The following is a 19,158-nucleotide window of genomic DNA, read 5'->3' on the forward strand; positions in this document are numbered from 1 at the left end:
AGTCCCTCAGGGTTCAGTGTTGGATTCATTGTTGTTTTCTGTATTTATAAATGATACTGATGATGGTATATCAGGCTTAATGTCCAAGTTTGCAGATGATACAAAGGTTGGTAGGGTTGTTAAGGATATTAATGACAGTACACTGCTGCAACAGGATCTAGAAAAGTTGAGCAGATGGGCTGAGAGGTGGAAAATGAAGTTTAACATTGAGAAATGTGAAGAACTACATATGGGAAGCAGTAACCCCAAAGTAACATATCAACTCTGTGGTACTGACAGTGGTAGAGAATGAAAAGGATCTGGGGGTAATTGTGCAGGCAGATATGAAGTTTTCTGAGCAGTGCAGACAGTCTGCAAGAGTAGTGCTCCTTGCAGTTGATGTGATCATGGTATCTTGTCAATGATATACAGGAATTTTTATAGCAGTGATAAGGAAGTGATTATCCCCTTATGGTCAGGCCACACCTTGAGTATTGTATACAGGTCTGGAGGTTTCATTTTAAGAAGGATGTAGAGATGTTGGAACGAGTACAGAGAAGGGCAACAATATTAGCAAATGGAACGAAGGGTTGCTCTTATGAAGAAAATCTTAAGTTTTGCAGATTACAGTGTCTAGAGACTAGGCACTTGCGAGGTGATCTGATTGAGGTGTATAAAGCTTTGAATGGTTTGAGCATGCTCAATGCTGATGGGATTCTTCCTCTTGCTCAGAATAATCACCTGAGAGGGCAGAAATTCAAATTGAGGAAAGACAGTTGTAGGATAGATGTGCGGAAGTTTGCCTTTAGCTAGCGGGTAGTTGATTGGTGGAAAAGACTTCCATCTTTTGTTGTGGAAATCGATAGCCTAAATAAATTTAAGGCTAAGCTGGACTGGTATTTGGAACGAGCGGATGCTTTCTTGCATTGTATGCCTCTACTAATGCTAATCCTAATTATCATACTGCTAGAATCTTTTCCTTCTGATTATTTGCTAACCTAACAGAACCACTAAGCCTAAGCCATATTATTGGAAATGATATCAATCAATTTATATAACTATCTCTGAATTATTTTCTGTACTGTACTGATCACTATTAAGTAGAGGCGCAATTTGGCCATAGTAGCCCTTGTGTCATTAAACTTCTACTCCAACAACAACTTGTGCTGCTTGCAGTTGATGTGATTATATTCATATGGGCTGTAAAGTACAGCAGAAAAATGCCCAAATTATAGTGTCCCACACATTGCATACTCTAGGGAAAAAAACATTTAAAAAAAATTCAATGAGTCAGAACTGAAAACCGTCATGTACATGGAAGACAAAAAAATTGGCCCAGGCTCATTTTAATGCCCATGCCTGTATTTTCTCAGGTTATTCAAAGGTCAGCCTCAATTGCTACTACTTTACAAATACAAACTACTATTCAAATGGAAGTCACTTCTCCTAACAGATCAATGTCATACTGGACTGAGTCATTACTGGAAAATATGCCTCTACCTAGTACAACCCTTAAGACAAATAAGGCTCTAACTAAACGAATCACTGTTCCATACACTACTACTTCTCATAAGATGTATTCAGAAAGCACTGACCTTATTTTTTTTTTCTTTATTGAGCTTACTCATTTTAATAGCTATCTGTAGTTTTATGCCAGGAGAAAGAAATATCAATATTCTAGCACTTTTTCCTCACAGCAAAAAAAAAAACAGGCCAAAAAGTGGTGAATAAAATGTGCAATGAAAACATACTAGTGGGCAATTGGAGTTGTCTATAGATCCAGGTGAAAAGTGCCCAGATTGTTCTGAAGAAGTTACACAGGCTTGATGTGGTAGATTCCTGTGTTATACATTTCATATGCTCCAGTGTGTGTGTGTGTGTGTGTGTGTGTGTGTGTGTGTGTGTGTGTGTGTGTGTGTGTGTGTGTGTGTGTGTCCACCAATGATTTTGTGCAAAAAAATACTCTGGAAAAATTCACAGGATGGGGAAACGTCTGTTCCCCCTTTCTGAGATCGACTAACTAAACCCCAGATGAATACTTTAGATGTTCCTCCACTGTCCTTCAAGTTCACATACTCTGTAGTGGGATTTGAAAGCACACATAAATCCCCAAATGAGTGGCAAGTGGTGAAACAAAACCATTATACTGTCACAAAAAGATAGAAAGATAACTAATGGAAAAGTAACATGAAAACTATATTGCAAGTTCATAAATATTTTAATGTAAAATGCAGTTTTATGAATATTACTTAAAATAAGCTAAAATATTACTTTACTTACATTTACAAACTGGATCCTCTCCAGTCCACTGTCCTCCAAGTTCACATACCCTGGTATCATTTCCAATAAGTTTGTTACCCTTGGCACAGTTATATTTAGCTTTGCTGCCTGCAGTATGTCCACTAAGATCCAAGCTACCGTTTGTTGGTGGTGATAAGTTAGGACACCAGTTGACTGTAATGCAAAATATCAAAGCGATTTCAAAATGTGATTCATATCAAAAATTTTTAAAGTATATGACTCATTTTTAGAGATCTGCATTTTTTGTTTCTTATATAAAGATTTTATTTATATTATATTACATTGTTTATATAATATAATGCATTACATAAATATATTATATAAATATATTTTTATATTATATATGTAGGGAATCTATGTAGTTAGTTATAGCTGCCCTATATAAGGATCTGTTAAGATTTTGTAATTACAAAATCCTAACAGATTCTGTAACTACAAAATGTTTACCTGGTACGGTTTCTAGTTTTAACTAAAATTTTTTAGGAATTAAGAGCCACTCCATACAGTATTTAACATTTTAGAAAGACTTACAGAGACACTGTGGTTCAGTTCCATTCCATTTGCTGTCACTTCCACATACTCTGATTTCACCTCCCACGAGTGTGTAGTTTGTATCACATACATATTTTGATGTGGCATTAAAGGTGGTACGGGAGTCAGGAAATGTTACTTTACCATTTGCTATGTCTGGTAATGATTCACAGTTTATATCTACAGAGAGAGAGAGATTAATAGAAATCTTTGTTAAAAAAGTACATTTAACAAGGACTGAATTTTTATTTAGCAAATAATTATATATAATTACATATCAAAATTTTCAAAATAATGACCTTGACTATTCACACATTTTTTCCTTCATCAGTCATATAACTGCAAAAAAAAAAAAAAAAACCACACTTATTCAAAGTCCTTTTCAGAAATTTCCTTTACTTTTTTTATTATTTTTTTTTTGTCATGGCTGTCATAACTTGTGCTTCACTGGAAAATCTTCATCCTTATAAAGAATTCTTTAGGTTTGGTAAAAACAAATCCCACATGGCCTAAGGTCAGCTGAATAAGGAGGATGTTCTAAGACACAGTATTTGGAAAGATATTCAGCAATTTATTTTGTGTGACGAGCTGGAGATTGTTGTGGAATAATCTTTCAACGTTTCCTTGGGTATAGATTGGGTCTCTTCCTTCTTACTGCAATCTCACTTAGAACTTAATGACTTCTAAGATGGCTAAAATATGTGAGATGGTGCAGTAAATGAAGTTGATATGGTTAAGTCTTGGGCAAAAGCCTAATCTTTGTAAAAAGTCACTGGGCATAACCTCTTACTGTACACAGCTTTGAGGAAACTGGGTTTGCTACTCAATGCATCAATCTGATGTAGTGGAAGCATATTGTACTACTCTTAAGAAAAAAAAAAAACTTCTCCAAAGGAGAACTATATTGCTGTTTATTTAAAGTACATGCCATAGTTTTGTACTTTTCATGTACTTTTTTGGCATGTAACCCAGACCATAGTTTTGGCATTGGCTGTGGTCTTCTCAGTGGGTGGGTAGGTACTGTGAACATCTGAACAATCAAGTAGTGAGAGGTGGCTAAAATAAGTGAGATGGTGCATTAAATGAAGTTGATATGGTTAAGTTTTGGGCAAAAGCCTCAAGATATGAAAGCAATAAAAAGTCACTATGTGTCAGGCATAGTCTCTTTCTGCATACAGCTCTGAGCAAACTGGATTTGCTAGTTAGTGCATCGATTTCATATTGTAAAGGCACTTTTCCATGAGTTGCCTAATTATTGCACTATTCTAAATAAAAAGAACTTCTTCAATGGAGATGTATACTGCTATTTATTTAAAGTGTATACTACTACCCACATCATGGTTTTGATCCTGATTGGGGGTCTCCTTGGTGGGTAGGCAGATACTGTGAATATTTGAACAACCCAGTGATAAGGGATATCTACAATGCGTGAGATGCAAGTTGGTGCAGTAAATGAAGCAGATATGCTCTTAAGACTAGGGCAAAAGCTATGAAAGCTATGAAAAGTCACTGTACATGTTGATTACAACCTCTTTCTGTACCACAATATGAGACTGACGCATTAAGTTGCAAACCCAGTTTGTTCAAATCTGTGTACAAAATGAGGCTATGCCCAAAATGCAAAATAATTTTTTATAGCTCTTTCCTAACAAGGAAATGATTACACTACCTCTTGAGTATTGCATACAGGTCTGGGGTCCTCATTTTAGGGAGAATGTGGTTCTATGGGAACAGGTGTAGAGAAGAGGAACAAGATCAGTGAGGGAAACAAAAGGGTGTTTTTATCTGGAAAGGCTGTGGTTCTGAAAATTGCAGTGTGTGGGGACTAGGCACCTGTGAGGAGATCTGATTTGAGGTGTTTAAGGCTGTGAATGGATTGAGTAAACTCTGTGATGATGTCATCCTCTTGCTCAGAAAACACATATGACGGGGCTTAAATTTAAATTATGAAAGGATGATTGCAGAAAAGATGGGTGAAAATTTGCTTTTAGCCAATGGGGTTGGCTAAAAGTAAATTGACTGTGGGAACAAGCTGGCATCTAGTGTTGTGGAAGTGGGTAGTTTTAATATATTTAAGGAAGAACTTAACAAATGATTAGAGTGGATGGATGGACTGGTGATCTAGAAAGTGTTCCTTTTTTCTTTTTTTTTTTTTTTTTTGGCTGATACTGTATATGCTTGCTTTCTTTCTACTACAAATTTTTTTTTTTTTGTCCTCGCTTTTTCCCGTTATGTATGGGGTCAGCATTTTTATTGTTTTGGCATGCAATTTTTATGGCCAGATTCCCTTCCTGATGCCAACCCTCACCCTTTATCCGGGCTGGGGATATGCGGTGGTCATTCCCCGACCTTTCGCATCCTCCGTATTTGGTGGTCATGGGCTCAAACTCCGGTCTAATCAAGAAGCGTGTACTACGCACTACTGCTCCTGCCCACTTGGCTACAGAGGCACCTTAATTGCCACTACTAATAATGGAAGATTATTATTTTTTATTATTATTAGCCATATAGTGCAAGGAAGCCTGAGCTTATGCTGCATCAGCCAAAAAAAAAAAATTTCTGAGTTACCCTGAGAGAGAGTCAGTCAGAAATAGAAAGGAATTGTCAAGAAAGAGAAGAATGATGATATCCAAGCCCATACTCACCAGATGTGAGTACCTGGGTATATGGTGTGATCAAATGGGAACATTAATCTTGGGAAATAAAATTAGTCACAGGAAGTTAAATTTAGTGAATATGGCAGATAGAATATCACAGTGATCGAGTGCTTTGTTAGAAATTCTTAAATTTAGCATTAGCATTATCATTAGTAGAGGCATATGATGCAAGAAAGCAAGCTTATTCAGCATCAGCCAAAAAAAAAAAAAAAAAACCCCTCTCCCATTTCACCCCTCCGTTCGTTCGAAATACCTGTCCAGTTGAGCTTTAAATTTGTTTAGGCTATCAACTTCAACAACAAGTGATGGAAGTCGGTTCCACCAACCAACCACCCGCTGGCCAAAGGCAAATTTCCGCACATCTATCCGACATCCGTCCTTCCTCAATTTGAATTTATGCTCTCTGAGGTGATTATTCTGAGAAAGATGAAGAATCCCATTGGCATTGAGCATGCTCAAACCATTCAAAGCCTTCTACACCTCTATCAGATCACCTCGCCGGTGCCTAGTCTCCAGACTCTGTAATTTGCAAAACTTAAGCCTTTCTTCGTAAGAGCAACCCTTTGTTCCATTTACTAATCTTGTTGCCCTTCTCTGTACCCGTTCCAGCAGCTCTACATCCTTCTTGAAATGAGGCCTCCAGACCTGTATACAGTACTCAAGATGTGGCCTTATACAAGGGAATAATCACCTCCTTATCCCTGCTAGAAAAATTCCTGTATATCATTGACAAGACACCATGAGCTACTCTTGCAGCTCGTCTGCACTGCTCAGAGAACTTCACATCTGCCTGCACAATTACCCCCAGGTCCTTTTCATTCTCCACCACTCTCAGTGTAGTACCGCAGAGTTGATACATTGCTCTGGGGTTACTGTTACCCATATGTAGTACTTTACATTTGTCAATGTTAAACTTCATTTGCCACCTCTCAGCCCATCTGTTCAACCTTTCCAGATCCTGTTGCAGCAGCATAGCGTCAGTAGTGTCCTTAACGACCCTGCCAACCTTTGTATCATCTGCAAACTTAGACATTAAACTTGATATCCCATCATCAATATCATTCATAAACACCGAAAACAACAATGGACCCAACACTGAACCTTGAGGAACTCCACTAATAACATTAGTCCACGTTGAGCAGTGTCCATTGATTACCACTCTCTGTCTTCTGCCACTCAACCATCCCCTTATCCATAGAAGCAATTTGCCTCCAATGCCACACTGCTCCAATTTGTGCAGCAGTCTTCCATGTGCAACAGTATCAAAAGCCTTTCTAAGATCCAAATATATAATATCAAAGTTATTCCCTGCATCCAGTTCTTTTGTGACTACATCATAGTATCCAATCAAATTGGTCAGGCAAGACCTGCCTTTAACAAAACCATGCTGCGTCTGAGCTATAACTGAATTCTTGTCTAGATGATCCTGCAGTGCTTCTTTAACCAGTGCCTCCATTAATTTACCTGGAACAGAAGTTAAACTAACAGGTCTATAATTACTTGTGTCAGCCTTTGATCCTCCTTTGTGAATTGGGGTTACATTTGCACATCTCCAGTCTATGGGTACCTCCCCTGAGTCCAAAGAAGCTCTCATAATTATGGCTAGGGGTTTGCATACTTCCTTTGCTGCCTCCTTTAATATAACTGGATAGATCCCATCCACCCCAGGTGCCTTTTTTATGTTTATCCTCAACAATCTCTCCTCCACTTTCCTCTCAGTTATTACAAAATCATCCAGCTCACTGCCAATGTTTACTTTTACCTACATCATTCTCCTTCCTGAATAACTCCTCATGCATGAATGTAGATGCAAAATACTCGTTTAGATTGTTAGCCACCTGAGCAGGATCCTCAACTGTTGAACCATCAATATCCAGTGGACCAATCTGATTCATCCCTTTCCTTCTCGAGTTCAAGTATGTAAAGAACTGTTTTTCTTTGCATCCTTTGCCAAGGATTTTTCGTAGTCTGCCTTTGCCTGCCTAATCTCCTTTGTGACTTGGTTACAGACCAACTTATATCTATCATAGGCTTCCATGTCTTAAATAGAAAGCATCGACTGTATAGAGGCACTGTCATGATGCATATGCCAATTCCCTGGAGCTCATGTTTTCAGCCATTTTCTCTAAACAGCATTGTGTGATTGTTTTGTAGTATTCCCAGTTCACTGCTTGTGTGATCATGTGGGACAAATTCATAATGAATAATATCCTGCGAGTCAAAAAATACAATAACCAAGATCCTCACATTTGATAAAGATTGTCTTGCTTTTATGGGCTTTAGGTGGATCATAGCTTTATACCCATGATTTTTCACAAGTAATGATGGAAGAAATAGTGCATGGATTAGCAACACCTTGTTTTCAAGGTTTCTGACATGTGACAAGCAATTGCTCTGTGTAATTGTCAAAGAAAATCATCGCACCAAATAATCACACATCAGTAACTGTCTGACCCACAGTTGAATGGGCAGAGGAGAGAGTGAGGGCAATCTGGAAAGCTTTTCATGAAAACTACATATTTTTTGGCATGTTAGCATATATGCATAATGTGCCTATTGTCTTCACCATGTCCATTTGCATCCTTCTTAAGATGAGGAAGAAAAAAAAATCTGGAATGTAGTTCATGGATCTCCATTTTACTGAGCAGTACAAATGTACATATTTTACATTGCACTACACATAAATTTGGAAGAATATTTCATTGATTAGCAAAAAAAAGGCCTTGTGTGTCCGGAGTAAGCATACTGAAACAAATCTTGTCACTACCGACAATACATAAAAGTATAAAATAAAACTGTATTAATAATATAGTAAAAATAAAATACAATGTACAGAAACATATTAAGAATAGTAATAAGATCATCACTGTCATCATCATCTTCAGCCATTGTCAATCCACTACAGGATGGAGTCCTCCTCAACACATTTCCAGTACTCTTGTGCTTGCTGTTGCCATTTTGCTGGTGCACAATGGCAACAGAAAGCATGTGAAAGATGAAAGATCGATAAAATTTCACAATTTCATCAATCCACCTCATCTTTGGTCTTTTTCTTGAGCATTTGGAATCAGGTGGTATCCATTCCAAAATTTGTTTAGTTTGCCTATTTTCAGTTCTTCTTGATATGTAACCTGCCCATTTCCATTTTACATGCTTTATTCTTTCAATGATGTCACAGACCTTGGTTTGTTGGCCAATCTATGTACATGTTTTTTGGTTATGTTCAAAATTTGGCCCTCCATACTTTTCTGTGTGATTCTCAGTCTTTGTAAAGCTTTGTCATTCAATGTCCATGTTTCACAACCATATATTAGGACAAGGAGAATACAGTGATCAAAAACTTTTCATTTGCGACAATGGAAAGTTTGTCTTGAAGACTATATTAAGCTTTCCAAATGCTTGCCATTCCAATTTTATGTCTGTTCAATTTCCAGCATGATGTTTCTATCTGTTGAAATTTCTTATCCAAGATAAACATACCTTTCCACTTCTTCTAGTTCCTGTCCATTGGCCACAATTTTCTTTGGGCTGATAAATTTGTTGAACATAACCTATTTTATCTTGATATTTATCTTCAAACTGAACTTCTTCTTTTCATGCTGTAGTTCTTCAATGTTTTGCTGCAATTCTTTCAGATCATTGGCAAAGAGAATGATATAATTTTCAAATCATAAGTGATTCAGGTAATCTCCATTTATCTTGAGTCCTTTATTATCTCAATTTAGCTTGCAAAAAAATTCTTCCAAACAGGCAGAAAATAGTTTGGGGAAGATTGTGGGATGCCTTTTGCTATGTTGATCTGAACTTTATCATTGTTAATCCATATTGATGCAGTCACCTTTTCAAATACTGATTGAAAAATATTGACGTAAGCTCTGTCTACACCTTGGTTTATTAGGGTGTAGATTATTGCTTGTTTTGCAACTGGGTAAAATACTTTTTCATAGTTGATGAAAGCTATATATAATGGATGGTTGTATCCATTATGCTGCTCTGTAACTTTCTGCACTATAATAAGATATATATATTTTAATTAAATAAAATAAAACATAAGCCAGTAGTATGGCCATACTACTGGCTTATGTTTTATTTTATTTAATTAAAATATATTTCGGCTTCATATGGAGGAATTGCAAGTCGCTGCCTCTAATGAATGCTCAATTATTTATTTTATTATAATGTAACTTTTGTCAATATTTAATGGTAGTATATATATATATATATATATATGAATGGCAAAAGTACTAAAAGCAATAAAAACAAAATATACATCAAGTGGCTTTCAGAGCAATGTATTGCTTTATCAACTTGGAAACAAACAGTGTAACATACATCATTATATTCAGCAGAGGTGCAACGTATATGCATGCACTACACAAACCTGTGTAGATTGTGAATAGTGAGAAAAATAAGGGGAGTGCGAAGACAAAACATCAGCTGCTAGACTCTGTGGAAGTAGGCCAATTCACATTTGCCATGTTATAAGCTCGCCATCTTTCATTATACTGTAAAATTAATAGGGTGTATGCGGGCCAAAATTTCAACATTGGAACATGGGTTACAACTTCACCAGTTCTGCTGTTGCTGGGCGTTATTGGTGTAAGCAGCATGTTAATTGTGGCCCACATAACCAAAGCTGAAATTTTGGACCATGCACATGATTTTCATCATTCCTCCTAGATGGAAGCACTCCATGTAGCTGTGGCAGGTTCCAACATTAATTGCAATCATGAACTCACATACACCCTATTATGGAAGCAATTATTTTATGGTATGATGAAAGATGACAAGCTTATAAGGTGGAAAATGCACATCAGCTTACTTCTGCAAAGTCTAATGGCTGATATTTCGTCTGCCTCCCCTTTTCTCACTATTCACAATCTACATTGGTTTCTGTAGTGTATGCATACATGTTGTGCCTCTGTGAAATGTAATGATGTATGTTATACTACTTGTATTCTAAGTTGATAAAGGGGCACACTGCTCCAAAAGCTTCTTAATGTGCATATACTAATTTTGTTATTGTCACTTTTAGTACTTTTAATAATGTGTATAAGTATAGTGCGAAAGCATCAATAATACATAGCCAAATCTAAATGAACAGAATATTAGCAAAGCGGCATTGTTTTAATTAATATCTCATATTGTTTATAGTCTAAATACTTTTAATATTTTAATACAGGTGATACTTGGTGATTTTCTATGTAGTTTTGTAAGAGTGTAATTGATATTAGAAGTATTTTTACTAGGTCCATAAACTACAAATTAATATCAATACAAACGTGATTTTATAACATCACTGTATCATATAGTATATAATGTAATTTAAAATAGCATTGTTTGTACTTTTTTTTCAAATAATTGGCATTAGTGTAGCATTATTATTTTCTTATTATTTTGTATTATATTGTGTATTATATTTAAACTGAGTTTATACTACAGCATTATTATTTTCATATTATTTCGTATTATATTGTGTATTATATTTAAACTGAGTTTAGACTAAAATCAAGAATCAGACTACAGCAGTGGTTTAAACCTTTTTTTAATAATGGCACCCTTAAGTAATTTATTTTATTTTGTGGCACACCTACTCAATTTTCTGCCTGTTAGATCTGATTATCTAATATTAAAAAAAAATATGTTATATGATAGTTATTATAATAGTATGAACCAGAGCCATAATACTCAATACGTTCTATGTTGATATCAATATTTGTACAAGAATAAGAGAAGTTTATCTCAATATGATATGTAGAACACTTCCATATGATACTCTCCAGAAATTAAAATGAAAACAATTAAAAAATCGAAAATCATACATTACAGAAAAAAAAAAAATTAAAAATCAATTGAACACAATTAAAAATTAAGTAAAAAATTAATTTAACAAAAAAATTGCAAAATGATTTTCCTTTCTGAAGCTGACAGTGCTTTTCGACCATATGTCATGATCACAGGAATGAAAATTACCAAATAGGGGTGAGCATGAAACTTAAATAGGGATTATTTGTGTTTGCACACGTGCATAAAAGACCATAAATCAGAGACTAGATATGGCCGACAAACATTAACAGAATTCTCATGTAATTTAATTTCCACGGTTTCTGCAATTAATAGTCTCGTATAATTACATTGGACACTAAATATTTTGGCCTTGTTAAATAAAAAAGTATGTTTTTCATTAACGGCACAAAAGGCTAATTCTGATACTGCTGAACAAGAAGCACAAAATGAGGCTGCGTGTTGATTAACACGAAAATTCAGAGGAAACCGTGTAGAACCTTGATAAGATGAATCGCAATCACTACAAGAAATATTGTATACCAGGTCATATATTTGTGTTGTGGACAAGGAAAGGACTGAGTGATTGTTCATTATAGTGTGTAATTTCCGTATTGTCCTGGCCATGATTTTAAATTCAGTATCTTTAAAGAATCTGTTAAGCTGTTTGTGCCACTGTTCAACATAAATAAACAACAGAAATAAAGTATTTTTTGATATTTCTATTGTTGGTTGTTGTAGTTTTTTGTATCCTATCCTTAGCTTGTACCCTAATTTGGTTTATTGTAGTAAGGGGGTAACCCCTGTTTAAGAATCTGATGGTTAATATTTGTATTTCTGAGCCCAAAGCAGATTCCGTTGTTGAATATTTATAGGCATTGAGAAATTGATGGCAGGGTGGTTAATCATCTTATGATTAACCACCGTGCCATAAGGACTGAGAAGTGATAGTTGATGTTTAGCATTGATAAATGTAAGAAACTGCATATGGGCAGCAGTGATCTCAGATTAATAGACCAGTTCAGTGATACCATATTCAAGGTATTGGAGAAGAAAAGAGATCTAGGAGAATTGTATACAAGACATTATATGCTAGGACAGCTCATAGGGTATATCAATGACATGCAGAAATTTTACCATCAAGGACATGGAGGCGATTATTATATTATATAAAGCAAAGGCAGGGCTGTACCTTGAATACTGCATACAGCAGGTCTGGAAGCCTCATTCTAAGAAGGATGTGGATCTCTTGAAATGCGTGTAGGGAATAGAAACAAGATTAGTTATGGACACAATAGGGAATTCCTCCCATGAAAGACTTCAGTTCTTAAAGCACTTGAAAATTAGGCACCTATGAAGAGACCTGACAGATGTGCTTAAGGCTTTAACTGTATTGAGTAAATTAAATGCTGATGGCATACTTACTCTTTTTCAGACAATACACATGACACATAAATTTAAATTGTTGATCATGACTGAATTAAATTGATTTTAGCCAGAGAGTAACTGATTGTTGGAATAAACTTCTATTTGCTCTTGTAGAAGTGGATAGTTAAATAAATTTGAGGAAGCATTAGACAGATTATTGGGGAAGGGGGGGGAGTTGAAGAGATCTAAGTTATCGAAATAAATATGTGAACTAATTGTTTTATTTTATTTGTTCTAGTGAATGTCATTTGTTACAAGAAATGGGAACAAATTTTATATATTTTTATTTAATTAAGTATCCACTGTAAAGTGCAGCATAGTGGTAAATCACCTTCCAAATTATAATGTACACTTCTAACTAATATATCAGAAAAACATACATTTACAGGATGGTGCAGATCCAGTCCAGAAACCATTAGCATCACATTTCCGTTTCACATTCCCAACCACCATGCTGCCTGTTGGACAAGCATATGTTACTTCTTGACTAAGACGATAATCCTTTTCAAGTACAGTAGAGTTTTCTTTTCTGTCTGGGCTCCCACAGTTTGATGGATCTGAAATGGAAATACACATTAAATTTATACACACTAAGTTAGAAAAAAGATATCTGTCATAAGCAGAGAAAAATTTGGATTATCTGAAAACTGATTTGTTCTTTAGTATTTATATAATATAAAATATATAAAGGAAATAAAATTATCAGTATTTAAATAAACATGAGATAAATATAGTATCAGTTGTAGAGTAAATTCCTGATTATCTTTATGTAGATTATCTTATGTTTTTTAAATTTCCTTTTTTTTTTTTTTAATTTTCTTTACTTGATGAACTTAATGAAGGCTCATAAAATAGCATACTGTCTATAAACTGAACTAACCTTTCATTTCTTGATCATCATTTAGTTTAATGCTTCTATCAGTCTATTTTTAAGTTACAGTTTATAATGGAGGGTAAGAGGATTAGAAGTGCACAGTTTTAAATTATCATTACTTGATAATTTAAATTGACACTGTCAAAGGTACTTGTGGAAAGGAAAGGAAAGGTACTCCTTTCCTTTCACCCTATCTGTTTATAACAGTTTACTTTTATGGTTTTCTCCAAACTAACCTGAGCTGGGGGGGTCAGCATAGCATGTAAGTAGCTTTCTGCATGCTGCAATTCAAATCAATCCAAGTGATTGATACCAAAAATACAATAATATTCTTTTATACAGTAGTAGTCTTTCTTGTAAACTTTGATATTTACTGGCTGTCAAAGGGTAAAAATGGAAAATTTATTTATATTAATGAGAAACTACTAAAGCTAACTCCTGCTACTGAAAAGCAATATATTTAAATCCTGTTTTAGATATAAATTAGGCTAAAACATGATATCAGACATGACTTTAGCTTTAGAGTTTACAGCAGTTGTTTTGAGAAGTGCTTTTAATGTTATATTTTTTTTTATAAATCAAAAAGAAATTGTGGTGCATACTCACTATATTGGCAAACCCAAGGAAGATAATCAAGATCACAAGTTACATCATTCCATAACCATTTCCGACCTCCGTCCACCACCACACAGTTCTGTTGACCATTGTAATTATTTGGCTGATCATCTGCCCACAAGAATTTTCGGACAGGCTCCTCTGAAGAATGCAAAAAGATATAAAGCATTAAAAAAAAAAAAAAAAAAAAAAAGCTATTTGGCATTAAATAATTGGGTTGCCATTTCTGTTTTATAATATCTTTCCCTAATTTAAATTAAATTATGGCATAAACTTTTATAAGCAAATTAAAAATGTAATTTAAACTTATAGGAAAGTATATAGGAATTATTTTGATTCCCAATTTAAGTTCTTTTGGGCTCTAAATCCACTCATTCACCTAGTCATAATACCTAATTGCAATACCTTTCAAGAAGTTTTCCTAAAAGGGTAAAAACAATCCCAGACATAACTATGTGTTTTCATGTAAATGTAAGCAGGTTAAACAGTGCTGAAGAAAATCCCTTAGAGACTTTCTTTGGAATGTTTGTTTTGAATATTTTTAGAACTGTCTCATTCTTTTAAACTATTTTAATAACCTTATTAATTGTTTGGAACAGCAGGACTGATCAACTTCTGTGTGTAACAATGTCTGTACATATTTATCCATGTGCATAAAAAGCACAACTGTTCTTTAAGATTACATTTATATTACTTTCAATAAGATATAAAATATTTTAATAAAATTTAAAATACAGCTTAATCATCTCCTCACTCTGTGTATGTCTTTCCCTCTCACATACATAATTCATGTTCTCCTTAGCATAAACTTCATATAATGTGAGCTATATAATATTGTTGTTGTTGTTATTTGGTTTTTAGGAGCATTAGCAACTAAGGCCATATTGCTCCGGTGCGGTGGTCATTCCCTGACCTTTCCGCATCCTCTGTATTTGGTGGTGACGGGCTCGAATCCCGGTCTAATCAAGAAGCGTGTGCTACGCACAGCTGCTCCTTCCCACCTGGCTATGGAGGCGCCGCTATATAATGTAAGATATGGATTTGTGTTACTGGCGAATACTGAAGCCAGAACTCCTGTCAACACCGCTGCTCTGCTCAAGGAATTGGAAGCTTCATATCTCAGACTGCTTTCTCCCAAACCAAATGCTACCGGAAGTACAGCATCTCGACACTGACTTGCATAGGTTTTGCAGCAATAAAACCTACAGGAAAGAAATGTTAGCAGCTCGCTCCAATCCCAGAATTGAATTAGAACAAGTTCGTGCACCCTCCACACAATCTGCCAAGCTCTTCTGTGACACGACAAAATGCGTTTGACAGAGAAGTGCCATTCGTGTAATTAGATATTTTTATTGTAAATATAACTGTATGATGTAACTTGTAAATACAGTTAATACTGCGTAATATGAGGAAGTGTAATGACATGTTTACATTTTTAATTTTACAGTGTGCATTGTCTATTCTGATGTGAGCATTATCTATGTGCATTATCTATTAACATAATAGATAAAGCAGTGTGCATTATCTATTAACTAATTATCTATTCTGATGTGAGCCCCTGGCCTTGACGGGACAATTGCGACCTCACTTAAATCTATGTACATTGTATTTATTTAGTTGCAATAAAGATTTTCTCTCTCTGTAAATAAAAATGTCACCAGTTTATTTCTGTAAGGGCTCAAATACTGCAGCATCATTTTTCTTAAAGAAAGAACTGATTTTCAGTTGTTTTACATTTTCTTTTCTTTTCTTTCTCAGGCTTGGGCCAAGGTATTTCCACACCCCAGGCAGAAAGATTTTTTGGTGCCCCTTTACTAAGGATATTTATATATATTTTTTAATGATTTGTAAATTAGCACCCCTTAAAGAATGTCACCCTAGGCAAGGGCTCTGCTAGCATGTACCTTAATCTGGCACTGCTCTTTGTAAAGTTCTTTTTAACAGGAAACTGCATTTAAAGTGATCAACCCATCCACAACTAGCCTTAAAACTGCTTCATTCACAATTTTGCCAAATTTGTGTTTCACCCATGTGTAAACATTCTTAGAAAATTTATATCAATTTCGTTAATGTGTGAGCAGTGCGACACCTTTTTAACCAAATGACACATTTTATCCAAGTGTTCATATTATAGACATGAACATGTTTTATATTTTAGAGCTTTTAGTCATCAGACTAAGTCTTATATGCTCTGTCAGATTTTATCTGTGATGGACGTGTGTCAGTCAATTTTAGTTACCTAAAATCATTAAACCTTTTTACTCTTATTTAAAATTTACCTTTTTATATTTTTTTTTACTTATTTTTATTGTTATTCGTTTTTGACATCATCATCAGCCATTTTCAATCCACTGCAGGATGAAGGCCTCTCTAGCAACTTTCCAGTTCCTTCTGTTTTGTGCAGTGGCCATCCATTTACTACCCACAAACTCATGAATTTCATCTGTCCATCTCTCTCTTGTCTTCCAGGATTTCTTCTAGCTCCTTTTGGGTACCATTCTGTTATTTTCTTAGTCCATCTGTCATCATGTCTTCGAGCTATGTGTCCTGCCCAAGACCATTTTAGTTCTTTAGTTTTGATAAGAATGTCCTTTACTTGAGTTTGCTGCCTAATCCATGTGTTTCTCTTCTTATCTAACAGTCTGATTCCCAATATAATTCATTCCATTCTTCGTTGTGTAGTTCTCAGCTTCTCTTCCATTCTTTTGGTGAATGCCCAAGTTTCACTTATTTAAGTCATGGTGGGGAGTTTACGCTGGTTCATTATTTTATGTTTCAGACAAATTGGGATATTGCTCCTCAGTATGTGACTATATTTCCTGAATGCTATTCATCCAAAATTTATTCTTCTCTTGACTTCCAGCATTTATCATTATTACAGCTAATGACTTGTCCCAAATAAGTATATGACTCCACCTTTTCAATTACTGCTCCTTCAATCATTATTTCCCTTTCTGTGGCATACTTGTTCATCATTACTTTTGTTTTAGCCATATTCATCTTTAGTCCAAAATCCTTACTAACTGTGCATAACTGATTAAGATTTTCTTCTAATTCTTTGGGATCGTGGTTTATGACCACAATGTCATCTGCAAATTGTAAATGGTTTAGGTACTCTCCATTCACATTGACTCCTTTCTGCGACCATTCTAATCTTCTGAAAGCTTCCTCAAGGGCAGCAGTAAACAACTTCAGAGATATTGTGTCTCCTTGTTGAACTCCTTTCTCAATTTTCAATTTACTAATGTCTTTGTCTAGTCTAATAAAGGAGGTAGCATTCTCATATATTTTCTTCAAAATCATAATATATGGGGTATCATGCCTTGTCTTTCCAGTGCTCGAAAATTGCCTTATGCTGTATGGAGTCAAATGCCTTTTCATAATCCACAAATGCCAGGCATAATGGTGTTTTATATTCATTTGCTTTCTCCATTAGCTGTGACATTACATGAAGGTGATCCATAGTTGAGAATCCTGAGATCATCAAATAGTCAAATTGATGAGAATCCATCAATTTGACTATTTGATGATCATGCTCAGATCTATCATTTTGCATCTACATTCACATATGAGGAGTTATTTAAGGAGGGGACTGCCAGAAGTTTATCAAACTCTAACAGGGAGCTAAGTGGTTTTGTAATAACTGAGAGCAAAGTGGAGGAGAAATTGTTGAAGTTAAACATAAGGAAGGCACCTGGTGTGAATAGGATCTATCCAGTTATATTAAAGGAGGCAGCAAAAGAAGTAAGCAAACCCTTAGCTATAATTATGAAAGCTTCCTTGAACTCAGGGTAGGTCCCCATGGATTAGAGAGGTGCAAATGTGTCCCCAATTCACAAAGGGGATCAAAGGATGACACAAGTAATTACAGACCTGTTAGTCTAACTTCTGTTCCAGGGAAAATAATGGAGTCACTGGTTAAGGAAGCGATGCAGGATCATCTAGACAAGACTAAGTCTTTTCAGACACAGCATGGGTTTGTTAAGGGGAAGTCTTGTCTGACAAATTTGATTGGATATTATGATGTGGTCACAAAGGAATTTGATGCAAAGAATAATTTTGATATCATATACTTGGATTTTAGGAAAGCTTTTGATACTGTGGCACATGGAAGACTACTGTACAAACTGGAGCAGTATGGCATTAAGGGAAAGTTGCTACAATGGATAAAAGGATGGTTAAGTGAGAAAAGACAGAGAGTAGTTATCAATGGACACTGCTCTTCATGGACTAATGTTATTAGTGGAGTCCCCAAAGGTTTGGTGTTGGGCCCATTGTTGTTTTTGGTGTTTATCAATGATATTGATGAAGGTATATCAGGGTTAATGTCTAAGTTTGCAGAAGATGCAAAGGTTGGCAGGCTTGTTAATGACAATATACGCTACTGCAATGGGATCTGAAAAAGTTGAGCAGATGGGCTGAGAGGTGACAACTGAAGTTTAACATTGACAAATGTAAAGTACTGCATATGGGTAGCTGTAACCCCAAAGTACCGTATCAACTGTGTAGTAGAACACTCAGGATAGTGGAAAATGAGACGGATTCGGAGGTAATTGTGCAGTCAGATATCAAGTTTTTTGAGCAGTGCAAAAAGGCTGCAAGGGTAGCATATGGTGTCTTGTCAATGATATATAGAAATTTTGCTAGTAGGGATAAGTGGGTGATTGTCCCCTTGTATAAGGCAATGGTCAGGCCACACCTTTAGTACTGTATACAGGTCTGGAGGCCTTGTTTTAGGAAAGATGTAGAGCTGCTGGAACAAGTACAGAGAATGGCAACGAGATTGGTGAGTGGAACAAAGGGTTGGCATTAACAGAACCGTGCTGAGGGAGAGGCAAACAAAGTTCTTGCCTCATATTAAAAGCTGAAAGGGGCACCAAAAGAAAGATTAAATAATTGCCAACGTTGCCATGATTAACAGTAGGGTGCAATTTTTCATTCTTGCCTGAGGTACTAAAATGCTCTGCACGGCTCTGGGTGTTCCCAAGA

The 19,158-nt window shown here is 35.5% G+C and overlaps 1 protein-coding gene across 1 annotated transcript in view; it reads right to left on the minus strand.

Moving 5' to 3' along the window:
* Positions 1 to 19,158, minus strand: part of LOC150081074 (P-selectin-like) — a 265,101-nt gene that overhangs the window by 99,847 nt on the left and 146,096 nt on the right. The window contains 4 exon segments of the mRNA XM_090382138.1: positions 2,260 to 2,433; positions 2,812 to 2,991; positions 13,061 to 13,237; positions 14,161 to 14,310. Coding sequence (XP_090238264.1) covers positions 2,260 to 2,433; positions 2,812 to 2,991; positions 13,061 to 13,237; positions 14,161 to 14,310 — 681 coding nt within the window.

The sequence above is a fragment of the Mastigoproctus giganteus genome, chromosome 9 (genome assembly GCF_048544385.1).
Source record: "Mastigoproctus giganteus isolate SK-2022 chromosome 9, ASM4854438v1, whole genome shotgun sequence".
Lineage (NCBI taxonomy): Eukaryota > Metazoa > Arthropoda > Arachnida > Uropygi > Thelyphonidae > Mastigoproctus > Mastigoproctus giganteus.